The sequence below is a fragment of the Odontomachus brunneus genome, unplaced genomic scaffold (assembly GCF_010583005.1).
Source record: "Odontomachus brunneus isolate Ranch 3 - 2012 unplaced genomic scaffold, Obru_v1 Obru_scaffold_144, whole genome shotgun sequence".
Classification (NCBI taxonomy): domain Eukaryota; kingdom Metazoa; phylum Arthropoda; class Insecta; order Hymenoptera; family Formicidae; genus Odontomachus; species Odontomachus brunneus.
The window spans coordinates 856,720-871,664 of record NW_022639594.1 but is presented as its reverse complement, the minus strand read 5'-3'; the positions used below and the strand labels follow the sequence as shown (position 1 = coordinate 871,664).

General features: G+C 43.3%; 1 protein-coding gene and 1 long non-coding RNA gene across 4 annotated transcripts; one reads left to right on the top strand and one right to left on the bottom strand.

Moving 5' to 3' along the window:
• Positions 1-44: 44 nt before the first annotated feature.
• On the top strand, positions 45-5,431 carry LOC116850406. Of its 3 annotated transcripts, XM_032828676.1 has the most exons (6): positions 45-607; positions 684-796; positions 1,346-1,664; positions 4,151-4,245; positions 4,501-4,941; positions 5,213-5,431. In XM_032828676.1, exons 1-5 carry the CDS (start codon positions 486-488, stop codon positions 4,938-4,940), a joined length of 1,089 nt encoding a protein of 362 aa, XP_032684567.1. In that variant the 5' UTR covers positions 45-485; the 3' UTR covers position 4,941; positions 5,213-5,431. The 3 variants fall into 3 exon arrangements, with proteins under 3 accessions (XP_032684567.1, XP_032684565.1, XP_032684566.1); XM_032828674.1 differs by having other exon boundaries at positions 4,151-4,941; XM_032828675.1 differs by lacking the exons at positions 45-607; positions 684-796 and having other exon boundaries at positions 1,304-1,664; positions 4,151-4,941.
• On the bottom strand, positions 1,346-3,438 carry LOC116850413. The gene is made up of 2 exons (XR_004379336.1): positions 3,126-3,438; positions 1,346-1,662 (listed from the first exon to the last, which is right to left on the bottom strand). It is a non-coding gene; the product is annotated as an uncharacterized LOC116850413 (long non-coding RNA).
• Positions 5,432-14,945: the final 9,514 nt, after the last annotated feature.

Here is a 14,945-nt window from a genome sequence, read left to right as displayed (position 1 = left end):
AGAAAAAGAAAATGTCAGTGATAGTTAGAAAATTTTATAAAAATCATACTATTATTTCAAACGTTATCACGAGGTACATGGGACATTTATGTTAAAAGTATTATTTGCGATAGATTTAATACGGTTTTAAGCGACAGAATATTAGTACATATGACACATGTCTTTCCGCGAATTAAGCTTCGGGGAATGTGATAAACGCGACAAAATTCGTTTAACATCGGATGTCGTTTATTTTATCATTATTTTAATTCCAGATGCGATTGCTAAGATATTAGAGAAACTCGAAGTGCAGTAAACGAGAATTTAATAACGAATGAAATCCTCGTCCCAGATTCGCACAAGAAATACACGTCGTCAACGTCTCGTGTGTTACTTGCAAGCAGCGTAGCTGCGTCAAGTTTGACAATTTCGTTTTATTGTGAGTAAAAGAATTCTTTTATCTTTTTACGGATTTTTTCCGAGTCAACTCGTTCTTCTACGCGGTGATGTCGAAAACACTCCGATGCATTCCGAGCGGAATTATATCGCGTTGCAATCTTACGTGGCGTCAAATGCGGCGCTTCTCTCTTTACGGGAAGTTAGAATTACCTTACGCTTCACGGGCGACGTGAGTAACTAACCATTTGCCAACATATCGTATTTGAAAATGTGCTGATCTAAACGAAATAACGGAATACACACAGATTACCGCTCAGTTATGTGATGTCAGTTCGTGCCGAAACCATGACGCGAGAAGTGCCGTTCCACACGCCGTCCTGTGTTTTTCTACTTTTCTGCGCAACAATCGTTCTGAGCAGTAAGTGCTTTAGGAATCGCATTTTATGCTCGCGTGCACAGGAAGCGTAGAGAGAAAGATTGATTTTATTATGATCCTTGCAACTTGCAGAGATTATATCAGTTCTTGGAAAAAAATGGAATAAATGCTGCATTTGCAGATTTATATCATTTCCAAGACGAATACGTCAAATTGATACGTCAATTCTGTAGTAATAATAATGGATATGTTAAAATCGATTTGTCAATTATAAAAATATTTTAATTCGTGAATTCTTAATTGCAGTCTGCGCTTATTAGTCATGTAGATGTAGCAGAATACAAATTTAATGCTTACGTTTTTGCTTAAAATATTAACAGCCGGGATCTTGCAGTACAGAACAATGTAATAATTCATATAACAATGATTAGATAATAATATCCACGACAAAGATACGAAAATATTGATATAAAAGATGGAAAAGAGTAATAAATCGTTTATGCTTCTAATTAATTTTGCAACACGCAATTCTGGAGAATACGGGTTCGAGACACTTTGAAGGAAGAGGTTTCTCGATGTGTTCTTTTGCAGTAAAATGCGTCGATAGTTTACCGGACCGTTGTTTAGAAGTGGTCAGTCTCGATATCGACGAGATCGAGGATTATTTGACCAAGATTAATCTCGTGGATGTGCCTACTGTAAAAATGATGGCTGCTGGATTCAAGTGTCCGATTTCTGCCTTGCCTTTCGGCGCATTAAAATCGGACTGGTCCAGACTTTTGCTGCTTCAAGAAGCTCAACCGGACTCGATCATCAAACGTAAACTTGTCCGACTAATGCGATTTTTGATAGTCGCTTATTACCAGATGGAGGAATCTTTCGACGTGATCAAGCCCGACATGCAGATTCTGTAAGTAAGAAGATGAGAATGTCTTGAGTGTCCTTATTTGTAATGAAGAAAAATATAGCTAAATTCAATTCGAAAATTGTGGAAAATGAAGGAATCACGTTTAAGCTTTCTGGCCTCTCACATTGTCTATCTCTCTTTAATGACGTGAGAAAATGTATGCTAAAAATTCTTTCAAAACACATTAAAATAAAAATATATATCCATGAAGTAACATTTGCACACAATTAATTAAACAAATTTGTAAGATATTCCGTGCACTCCCCTTTTGCTTCAACAATCAATAATTCATCTCCTTGACTTATTTCTTTGTCTATTTCTATTTAGGTTAATTTACAATAAATTATTAATTGTTAGAACAAAAGGGGAATGCACGGAATATTTTACAAATTTGTTTCATTGATTGCAATTGTTACTTTATGGATATATATTTGTTTCAAAAGGTCGTGAGCTTGTCTGGTTGCAGATTACTCAGCAAGCTCCACAAAGATTATCGTTCAATGTTGAGGCAAAGGCGTAGAGTCTCGTCAAATAAATTGTCTTGAGTGTCAAAATATAACGTGATTTTATTCTTATTTTTCAAACAAAACTCATAAAGAACATCCGAAAATTAAACGGAAAATCAAGGAGCGTGGCTGTAGCTCGGCCAATCACAGCACGTCACAGTCGGCAAGCGCCTATGCGTCCGTGGCTTGTCGAATAATTGCAAAAACGCAATTGAGTTTGCAAATGAGTCCGTGAAAGCAGTTGCTCGTGTGAAGTAATCTTTATTATGTTCGTTGCAACGATCGTCGGAAGATGTAGAGAACTTGTAAATTAAATTTTTCATAGGAAGAAGCGCGGCCGTGCGACGAGAGCAACTCCAAGTAGGAGCCTTTTAATCGTTTAAAGGAAGGCAGTAAACAGCACAGAAGCTTCTCGAAGCTTCGAGAAACGCGATCTCTATGTACTGACATCCGTCAATACATCGATACGTTGGTTTTTCTCGTTGCGATTTGGCCTGATGCTTCTCACTCTCTCATCTGTCACGCAAAGCTCGCGTGATGTTCGCTCGACAACGAAGTGCTCGGTCTTTTTTTACCAATATTTGTATTTTAACAATATTTTGCAAGAATTTTTGATATGTATTTTCTCGCTTCTAACGTCATTAAATAGACAATGCGAGAGGTCAGGAGCTTTAAACTAAACTTTAATTTATATCGGACAAATCGAACAAATCGTTACTGGAAACAATGTAGCATAAATCTTGTTGTGCCAAGTTTTCGTTGAAAGAATTTTCATCAAGTACAAGAAGTCTATTCACATTATATTCGCGATACAATCAGAAGAGATAATTTTCTACACGGAAAATCAGTATGGTTGGTTCACACATAGATCTTGTTGTGAAAATGACTTATCTCTAGATTCAATGATTCCCTACCGTCCTTGATAATCACATATTTGTGGCAGGTTGAGATAACGTACGTTTGTTTAAACACCTGCGTCTCGCGAAAACTTGTAAATGCGCGAATAGCGGGAGATTCTTTGATGAGCTTTAACAATTCAGTAGCAGCTTATTTACCGACGGTAAGTGCAGTCGGAGACACGTTCTCTTGTAATCAAACTCGCTCGAACTTAGTCCGGTACACGCTTCTCGCGTCTATTTAAGTTGGGATTTAAGCTGAGAGGGGAGCGAGGGAAGTCTCGGATGATGAATTTATCGAATCGCTACCTTCGCGACCGACCCAAAGTTACGCGAGTTTTACGACTGGCACTACGTGTACCGCCTCTGTCGCGTTATACCTCGTCAGCACGCCTTATCACACCAATTTACAGTTAGTTTGTCCTTAAAGAAATCGTCGATGGTCTGTGTGCGTTTGCCCGGAATTTTTGTTTGAGAAAAAATTTTTGTTGAAAGAATTTTCATTAAATACAAGGAGTCTATCCACATTATATTCGCGATACAATTAGAAGAGATGATTCTCTACACGGAAAATCAACTCGATGGTTGGCTCAAATGGTTGGTTCACACATAAATCTTGTTGTACTAATCAGATTCAACACTAACAACTAATTATGTAGTTGTTGCAATCACAGGACAATTACTGAGTTACTGGCGTTACAGTAGTGATAGGATATCTGGTTGCTCCACATTAAAAAATTTATTTGTAGCATATAAAGTTTATTTTGGCGAAGTAAAATTTATTTTTGCGAATAAACTTTATATCCCGCAAATAAATTTTCAATTATTTTTTTCTCAGAGAGAAACCAGAGTGTATTCATGGTAAATGTCAACCGATTTCTGATTGATGTAGTTGATGTACGAATGAAAGTTTAGAATATATTTTTAACATGAAACTTCGCTCTAGAGGAGGTCGACTTTGGAAATTGCAAAGTTGACGTAACATCTTTTCTCTCAATCTTAAATCTAAGCAAAGATTGTCATTGCACTTACGTGGTCAAAGTCAGTTAGCATCTGGATATTAACTAACCGGACATGTTAATTTTAGGCAAGCTCTGATAAAAGAAAGGATGGCAACCTCGTTGGCTGCTAGTAAGTCGCGCAATTTAAGCGCCAATCAGTCTTGGACGACCGAATCTTTGGGTAATTATTATCATCATTTGCATCCGTATTCGTCGCCGATAACGTTGCACAAAGTGTTGTACAAAAATGATTGTTCAACGGGCAATTTGAATTCAACCGCGAAGGCCGAAATCCCGACGGCAAAGATCTTCTCGAATTTGAAGGAGCCCGATGTAACGACGGTTGCAAGTCTCGTTCCGATCGACCTAAAGATTCCGAACGTCTCGACGATGATCAATCTCAGCGCGGTGACTGCGCGATATCGTCCTATCGCAGGTGCTGTCGAAGCCGCGGCGGAAAACGCCACTTCCACGGCGCCCGGTAATTGCCTGAGGCAGTCTCTGAAGGACATCCTGTCGCGGAAGCCTCCGAATCGGACGAGATACCCCGTGTTTGAACGCTTGCAGAACAAAAAGCACGGCGGGCGCGCGCCCCAACGGCGTAATGAAATCAACGGGTGCGCGAAAAACGCCGACGTTCCGGCCAAGATATCACCGCTGGCGAACGACTTTTGGAGATACGCGCAGTTCCCTACGGGAGTGCCGTTAACTATCTCCACTATTGCGCGACCTTATCGAGTGCAGGGATTAAATGGATTTAGGATGAATCCCCGGAAGTCGCGGAAACGCGCGGGCTTGAATAGCGACGGTCATACGAAAGCCACGGAAGTTTTACGGCGCCTGACTAAAATAAAGAAAAATAAAGAAGTGAGGTGAGGTAAGTATGTGTGTGTGTGTGTGTGCGTGTCTTCTTCTCTGTGTGCAATTATGACGCCGCTCGGAACAATCGCGGAAACGTATTTTTTCTATGTAGGATTCTTTCTTTCTTTTTTCCCGTTTAATGTCGATGTATTTAATTGTTATTATTTGAGTCAAGTATATTACGCGGTGTGTCCTCTCCGCCTCTCGTTCTTCGGATTGTCCCGAGCGATAGATGCGATGAAATTTTAAAGAGGCAATTCTATTCACGTTTCTCTGTGCATTTTCAGGAAATACGCGGCTAATAAAAGCGATATCGCGATTGAGCGTGCAGAAAAAAAGTGACGGCACGAGCAGTATTATCGCTGAAAAATGCAACAGCCGGCGTTTTTACTGCATTACGTTTCCCCTCGATTCCATCATTCGCCAGACGTCGCTGCGCCGACATGGACGACGCACGCACGCACATATTTTTCACAGCAAATCTCAATAAAATTGGTTTTTCGATACTTCTTTATTCCTCCGATATTCTTCTTTCCTTCCCGATATTCGCGCGTTGGACGATTTCCGACGGTTCTCCCTGGCCGTCGATTTTGCGGAGCGGTAAATTTGCGACGAGTCGTCCCGCTCCTGCCTGTTCGTTCCTATTGAAACAGAACGTTGATTTAATTGCATTATACAGACGGGATGATTCTTTTAGATACAAAGCTCTTTTTGGTATCGAATCTCAACGTCGAGCCAACACATCGGCGCGTACCCGACGCGAGGAGTTAAATCCACTCTTTTTTGCCTTTTCCATCCAGCCAGTTTTGTGTATTAATTATACGGCCAACTCTCTTCTCGTGTATTTATATTATTCTGCAACGTGCGAAATCGCGTGGGAATTACGAACGTTTTATGACGTTGCCGTCGTTTGCTACATTGCCGATAACGCTCCTCCGCGCGGCGGTGGTGTGGCACGATTTATTTTACCGCTCTATCTTTGCGTCTTTATGTTCTTGAATGCGTCGTACCTGTTGTTCCCGGCAGTTGTTGCCGAAGCAGCCACTCGCGGGAACCTTGGTACACGTTCAATCGATGGCGGCACGTACGTACGATCGCGCCACGACGCGCGTTTCAATATATCTATTTTCGATGCTCGGAATATCGTCTACCCGCCGGGGCCGCGCGCACGTGTTGCGCGTTCGCGAAAATATATGAAGAATTCGCGGCCCCATAAGGATCGAAATTTATACGCGATGCCGCGGTACACTGCGGCATTATATTCGGCCACTCGCGTATCGGCAACAATTGTATCGCGCGCGCGCGACTGAGTTATGGCGACTCGAGTTTAATAAAAGCGGATTTTACCGTCGTGATTACCGGCCGAAGTGCGCGCGCCAATTGCCGGAAGCGGCGGCACGCGTGTTCCGAAAGCGAATTACGAAAATGTTGCCTTTACGCCGCGCCCGCCTAATAAAGCGCAATAAAAACGTTTCGCCTGGCACGTTATCCGGAATTTAAATGGCGTTTTTCCGACGGCGCTTCCGACGACCCCACGCCGCTACCACCGTTTGTATCGGCTAAAAGTGTCGGGAATCGAACCGATAATCGCGGCGGTAAGTGGAGAACGGCACGTGAACCATGACCGACACTTCACGGCACTTCGAAGTGCGCGAATGTATATTTAATAGTGGCGCATCTCTATAAAATATCTAAAACAAGCGCTGTCTGTCGGAAGTTGAAAGAAATATTTCAATGTGATATCAAAAATATTAATCCTAGAAGAATCAACGTAGCCAATTTGGCTTTCAAACAGCTATAACTTTTTTCAATTTCTTTTTCATGTGATAACCTCTTGTGACTTTTCATCATATTCTTAATTTTGGTAAAAAAAAATTTAATTATGTAAGATAGTGGTTGAATTTTTATTTAATTGTCCACCTAGAAGGACCGTTAGAACCAATTTGGCTCCTTTATTTCTGATATTGCATTCACATGTATACAATTATTTTTTAAGTAAAAAAATAGATACATATGTATAAAAATATTTATTTATTTGTTTAAAGTCATAAAACTTGTTAATAAAATCGAGAAACATATGTGAATGCAATATTAAAAATAAGGGAGCCAAATTGGCTCCAACGGTCCTTCTAGGTAGACAATTAAATAAAAATTCAACACACCATCTTATGTAATTAAATTCTTTTTTTTACCAAAATTAAAGATATGATGAAAAGTCATAAAAGGTTATCACATGACAGAGAAATTGAAAAAAGTTATAGCCGTTTGAATTTTATGAGGAGCTAAATTGGCTACCTTGGTTTTTCAAGTGTTAATGGATCTGTCCAAGGGAGAACAAACAGGTAGAGGATATGTCTCTGCAAACAGAGTTATGAAAAGTAAAGAACTGAGATCTAATTGTTACCGAATCGGTCATGTCTGTTTATCGAGCTCGATTCATTTTGAATCGCATTAACGTGATTTTGGATTACGAATTTCTCCTCCTCAATTTATCCAGCAATCGATCACTTCGACGATTAACCCGATATCTCTCGACATTGCGACATCGAGAGATCATCGAGGGGCCGGAGATCTCATCTTTCCGGATCTCCTGCAATCGTTTCTGAGGGAAAGAGAGAGAGAGGAATTATACGAGGCGCAATAAATGTAATGGAGACTCCAACGCGAGAGTGAATGAGAAAGTAATTGGCGAAACACATTACTTCGCCCAGCCGAACGTAGATCAAGCGGGAACGATGGGGAAGTAACAGAGTTCTGGAATATCCCTTATTCGCCGGGCATGTGTACCGGCGGGAAGAGGACGTGGAGAAAAGTGAGCCGGGGGAAACTAATCATGACCTCGAATTCAATCGCGGGATTTCCATGGAATCACCCTTCGAAATCGCGCGCGTCGCCGTCACCAACGTCGCGCGTGGATTCGTGCTCTCTCTTCGGTTTCCCTAATATTAATTTCAATCTGCATAAATGCATAATAATAAATTCAATAGGCGGCCCTCGCGGATGTGCGCGCGATGTCGCCGAGTCGGATATTACTTAGGGCGTTCAGAAAATTCTTGCCGCGACCGCCGCTCGTCCCGGTCGGGATCAACTTCTTCTACCCTTGGAGGAGGCATGGAGGGACTCGGCGCTCCTCATCGCGTAACGGTTGTGAGGATTTTTTCCCAATGGAAAGATGTCACGATAATTGAGGGAGGTCAAAAGGTGCGAGTGAAGATACAAGATGCTCTCTAAACTTTTTGCGGTGGAATCTCACACAAAACAAGTTTTGAAAAGTGGCGGTCTTTTCGTTCGAAGCGATAATAAAAATATTGCCACTTTAAAAATTGCAAAAGTAAGGCCCGGTTGCACCAACATTATTTTGGTTTTAAGTGAGACTTAAATATACGTCTGTCTTTATTCATTTAGAAAGAAAGATAAAGATAGATATATGTTTAAGTTTCGCTTAAAGCTAAAATAATGTTGGTGCAGGATAAAACTAAAAATTTTATCCAAGCTTGAAATGTATTATGACTCCATATGAGTGAGTGTTTCAGCCAAAATTAAAGTGAATATGTTTCTATGATGGTGGAGCAGAATGAAGAATCAGATTCATCCCTTGACTTCGAGTGAAGGTATTTGCTCGGCGATTAAAAGTGAAGAATTCATTCTGCACTCCGAGAAAAAACATGATAATAGCAACTGTATAGGTGACAACTATGATAAGAGTTTTGCTCTGTTAATGAAAGTTTTAACTATAATAACTATAAGAGAAAGAGAGAAAGAATCTCATTATCAAATTTCAATAGTACATACGAAAAATATCTTTGATATTGATCGAATTTCACGTTCGCTAATATTGTTGCGTACTCAAAATCTGTTTTCGACAGCTTCACAAACCGACATCTTCCCTATTTCTGTGATTGCGCGGAAGTGTTGGTGAAATTGCGGTGAAACACATCTGACCAACAGTGGGCTGTCAGTTGAGGATAACGTCGAGCGAGCGAAGCAATTCGTCCTCGAGTTTGGAAGTCATCCTTTCAAGTCCCGTCTTGTACTTGGACTCTTAAAGACACTGCGATGTGTAGGTAATTGTTACTCCGTCATAGGGTTGATTATAGTAATTTCCCTGCTTCGCCCAACTTCCCTCGCTCGCGCCCGTCTCTTTATAACTCCGCGCTTGTCGGCATGGAAATTAGCTTCGGGCTCGTATCGCGTTCGACAAAGACCGACGAGATTGCCGTCGCGGAATAAAAGCGAGGGTAATATTTCAGTTGTTCCGTTATACTTACGGTCTCGTTATTTTATCCGCGCGAAGTGAGCGCGGATCTCTCGCAAAGTGCGGCAATTGTCGCCGACAGCGGGGAGTTTCGAGACGGCAAAAGTCGCATAAAGAGAATCGTTAAATATACATACATACAGAGAGCGAGCGAGCGGTACAAGTATATAGGGCGAAAGAACAATTGTCGCGTTCAACCGATTTTTAATGGCTTCTTTTATTTTGAACCTCGAAACTCGTATGGGATCGACCTCCGAACCCCATATTGAAGTATCCACCGGACTGGTATTAACGCTTTTGAGTACGTATTGTCGCGAAATTATTATTTCTGCTCTCTCGCAGGGTTTCCAGTATTTTTATCCTACGACCAGTTTCGCGTCAGTTACCTTCTCGAGGAGCTCGTCGGGATTGCTACATAAGTCAACGAAGGTGGCTCGATAGCCTGTGCGAAGAAGAAGTAAGCTACAACGAAGAAGCGGAATAATGGGAAAGAAGCGGAAGAATAACTTATTCAACGTTACTTCGGTGAGATAACCGATTCTGCTGTCGCATAAAAGCATCCATGTAATAAAGGCGACGATAGCCGCTGCGAAAGCTCGTCGCGCGATCTCTCGCCTTCGACATTAGTAACCTTCAACTATTCGCAACGTTCCGAGTCCCTCGTTTGCATGCCGGCAGGTGCGAGTCAAAGTTTCGCCACGTCGTTGTCCCGCGGTGGCGAATATAACGTCGCGCGGTGCACGCGATATCGTCGTTTCGCAATTTCGCGGCGGCGTGCACGAGGAGCGAGCGTGCGAGCTGCGGGTACAATCTTAGCGGTCCGACCGTTTCAATTTTCGGCAGTTTCAGTTTTCGGAAGTTCGTGCAGCGACGGGGACTCGAGTCGAGTTGGGATGAGGCGAGGCGAGGCCATCGTCCACCTCCGATCCACACGACGACCGACATCATCCACGAGAGTTTCGCGCCCATGCGGTATCCGGGGCTACGCGAATGTCCGTTGTCGTTGCCGTGGATCGTTGCGATAGTAACGGCGTTCATTTGGCTGGTAATGGTCGCGTTCGCGGGAGCATTCGCGCGTCGACGATGGGCGTAAAGCAGCTCCGGCCAAGTATCCTATAACTCGCGAAGCGGGAAATCCACGGAGGTGTAATTATCTATAAAAACTTTACAGTTCAGGGATTACCTTGACCTTGGGGATGCGTTATTACGTTGGGAATCATTTATTACATCAGACAACGAAATCCCGAGCGAGATCCCCAACTTGAATCGCGCTGAACATAGTCGGGTCGTTTATCCACCCCCTGAGGTGTTCCTTTCCCATTTTGCCGAGAAGTCACCTCGGTCTCAGCCTACCTTCGTGATTTCAACAATCTCGTCTGTCAAGCACCCCGCGTTTCCATCAACTACGACGACGCGCGGCCCGTTCGATCGCGGCCGAGAGACTTCGTCCACGCGCTTCGCGATCGATCGATCGGGTTCGCAGAGCTCGTTCGGGAGAGAGTTCAACGGCGTCGATCGCGGCCCTCGGCTCATCTTAATCACCAATTCATCACCCGCCATTGCCTCTCGAGGCACTCGCGCGTGAACCTAACCAGATAGACGATACATGGGGCGCGCGGGCGCTAACGCGTAGCCGCAGCCTCCGCGTCGATCTAATAGATCCGCTGCAGGCCGACGAGGAGGCAGTGGAATGGACGATCTCTCGGCCGTTCGGCCCGGCTACTACCGTACGCCGGTTAATACCTGCCGCTGGTCTTGGGGAAGGCTGGAACGGGATGCGAGGGAGGGTCGCGAGGGCGAGAGAGGGCGAACCGGGGCCGAGGGAGCGACCAGGAGGGCGGTAAAGTTAAGGCTGGTTCAGGGGATGGCTCGAATTGATACGAACGTTCCCGCTGACGTGGACGGCCCGACCCGCAGCTCCGCTCGCCGATAACAACCCTTAAATCATTCCTAACCGGAGCCGCGCCACCACGTCCTCTCCCCCATCCCCCGCCGGTCGCGTCATTCTTCGCTCGATGCGTTTTTCTACTTAGGGTGAAAATCGACGATATCAAGAAATTGCTGATTTGCGACCGCGCTTGCGGTTACCGCACGGAATGAGCGGCGTAATCCCCGGCGCGGCTGTCAGAATGACTCGATTCTATGAGAGCACTGTGAAAATATTCCAAGTGCGCTGAGAGTTTTGGCTCCAACCATATTTTTTGGTTATTCTAACACAAAAATGGCAATAGTAATATATACACGAGTTTGTCGTCACTAACGTTATATTAGAATTTAATAAAAAAGTTAATTTTTTACCATAATTTATGGTAATTATCTCTCTATCATATTTGATCATAGTTATAAATATTAAACATTTTTTCTCCGTATAACTTTCAAAATTGAAGAATCGTCAGAATGAGACATTGAGAAAAGTGTCGAGAGTAATCGAGGGTTTTTGTTTGAAAAAATGACAAAGAGTCAGAGGAAGCTGAGTAAATCACGCGTAGTAATGTGCGAGAAAGAAGATCTTTCGTACATTACACGATGGCAAGTCATTATGATTGAAAACACTTATTATTGAACGAATTAATAAGCGCGGGTCCTCTTGTCCGCAGATGCCGCATTTCTAACGGACAAGGGGATGGCGGTTGGGCGCGCCAAAAAGTCTCCCCGCTGTTTAGATCGTGGATCGAAACCGGGAGCGGACTGTCTGCACGCAGCTGTCGAGAGCGGCGAGCGGACGAGCGACGGTAGAAAGGGTTAACGGAGAGAACCGGCGCCGCCGTTGCACCCCCTTCCCGAGCCGGGCAGAGATGCGTTGGCCCGTGAACTCACCGATAATGCAGAATTATAGTCCACGGCACTGCTGGAACCTCCCTTTTCGAGCCAGCCGTGCGACTACCTACGAAACGCCTATCACGGCGCGTATCGAGGCGTGAGTAGGGGTTAGTTTGCACGCACGTATTACACCCCGATGGTTACACGTTCACCACCCACTATCCCTTCTTGCTTCTTTCCTCTCTCCTCTCTCTCTCTCTCTCTCTCTCTCTCTCTCTCTCTTTCTCTCTTTCTCTTTCTCTCTTAGTCTTTATCACTCTGCTTACACATCTTTCTTCCTTATATGTCCTTATAGTCCGAGGGAAGCCAGACTCGCCCGACACGCGTCCTTTGTGCCTGACGGAAGGATCTTCTGATGTTTTTACGACCTTCGTTCCATGCGACGTGCTTTGCCGAGCCGGACATACCTCACGCAACACCAAGGGTTGGAATCGCGATGAACACAAGGGAGAAGGAGATCCAACAGTCTTCGTCGGATCAGCGAGCGTTGGTCTCACCTTGTTGGATTCATCTCGCGAGCTACGGTGAGTACTAAATATATAACCGAGTAATTATATTCGAACAATCGTGAATGATTACATTTTACGTAATTATTGCACTCGATCGAGCGCTGGACTCTGTCCGAATGAATAACTGCGACGAGATCGGCAAACGCCATATATTCTCCCTGTACAGTTTTAGTTTATAACTTGCAGATGCAATCTAGCAATTATGACTGGCGAACGTGATCACGATTCTACCGGGGAAAATTAAACGGCGCGCAGGCGGCCGCAGACTCTGCCGGGGCGCGCTTGAAAAATGATAAAAATTACAATTATTCTGAATTAAGAAAGTATGCGCTCAATTATATGTCCGTGAAGTTTGCGGACAAAGCACGCGGGCACGCGCAGCCGGTCGAAATTACTTTTTTTCGCAATTAAAGCGACATATCGCGATGCCGCGTCGAGCGTACTGCATTACAAAGTTTTTAAATCGCGCCACTTTTTCTCCCCCGCGTCGAAGGCAGTTAGTCGCGTTCTCTCTCGTTCAGATTGATAATTTCTCCTGTCGTTCGCTTTTTTACTATTTTTTTCATACGTCTTTCACGTAAATTGATTGATCTTCGTGCGCTCTTACTCTCCAAATTTCTTGTAACAGCCAAGTCACTTGAAATCTAGCGACTTTCCATTCGTACAGAGCGAAATTCTTTCGTTCTGAATCGTCGAGTGAATATTTTTACTCAAAAGTGACGAGTTAATAGACTTATTCGTGTTGCTTGCACTTTTAACACTTTTACACCTAACGCCCGTTGCATACTGAATCTCTGTTAATTGAATTTCATCGCGTCTGGTATGTAACGGGAATTAGTGTCAAAAGCACAAGCAATGCCAACAAACCCAATTTGATGTGCTCTACCGCGCCAAATCCACTCCGATTTGGATTATCGCATTTGAAATATTCACTCGTACGGATTAAGAATCCACTTTAAACTTGAACCAAACGTCCACTTTTGTGATCTCGAGTAACGATATTTTCATTGATGATTAGGGATTTCAGAGATGATTCTATCTTCGGGAGATGCGATCTATCTTCGAGAATGTACCTGCAAATTTCTTCCATTGGAAATATTCGTGACACTTCACGACACTCGCCGTGACTCGAGAATCATGGCCGTTCGTTCGCCCAAAGAGGTAGAATGGAACTCAAGATTCGGCGGCAGAGCAGGTACAAGGCGAATGGTTTCGGTCTCTATGATTCGGGGATACTTAGGTATCCCCGGAGACCAACTAGCCACCGAGATCGCCGGAGCCGCTGACCGTTCTCCGGGGAGCCATCTCAATCGCGTTTTACCCTCGTTTCAATCCCGGTCACACTATTACAGTCGTGCATAATGCGCGCTCGCACTCTCCCGAGAAAAACCGCGAGAAAAATTGTGAGCGAGATTACCAGAAGTGTGAAATCGTCGAACAATTCGTTTTACGCAAATGATCCGAATGAATCGACAATTAACGAATATACGCACTGATTATCTGAATATTCGAAGTATGAGAATATCAATCGATTAAGCTGCGAACAAAACGGCGGCGTGAGTGTGAGACCGCTTGCCATAGAGTCTCCCATTATTCCGGGTTGGGTTAACTCCCCCTGCGCGTTGTTCGCTTATCCCATTCTTATCTAGTCTTATCTACGGATTGACTATAATTGATTATACCGTTGGGGACCATTTTATATGGGTTAATATGGGACGTGCGTCTTTACCCGTTATCTGTTTAGCTATATACCTTTCCCACCCTAAATTCACTCCCCTCGCTGTTTCCCGGTGTTGACTTTCCGGGCCAGCGGCTCCAATCTACATAATCCTATCGTCTTTTTTTAATCGCCCATGTATTAAACGGGCACGCTTGTGAGATCTCCGATTAAATCAGCGTCGAATGAGCCTTGCCTATTAATTGAATAATAATTTCGTTGTCGGTATCACAGTTTGCGTTCTATTAAATAGGATATTCCAATCGAAATATTTATTCTATTCATCGATTATTCAAACTCTATAAAATATAAAGACTTACTAAAAAATCTCCTAGTATAATGCTATACGAGCTATTGTACTTTGGTTACTTATTGCGATAAGGAAATATTAACTAATTGATGTAAAATAACGATCACGAAAAAAACAGAAGAGACATAATTATTTTGTTGTCATTGCTGTCATTACTGTCAAGAGTTGGCTATTACAGATAAAATGCATTCGCTGTGAGATGGAAATTTATTAGCTGAAATTAAAAGCGTGCATTTGTTTGAATAACTAAGATAATGGCAGTTATTTCTGGATATTTTACATACGTGAATCTCGAGCACTCGACTTTATAAGCAACTAATTTTCCAAAATTCGTCTCACTGCATTGCGCGCGCATTAATTGACCAACTTTCTTTTAATAATATCTCAATAATTACCAAGAATCTATACA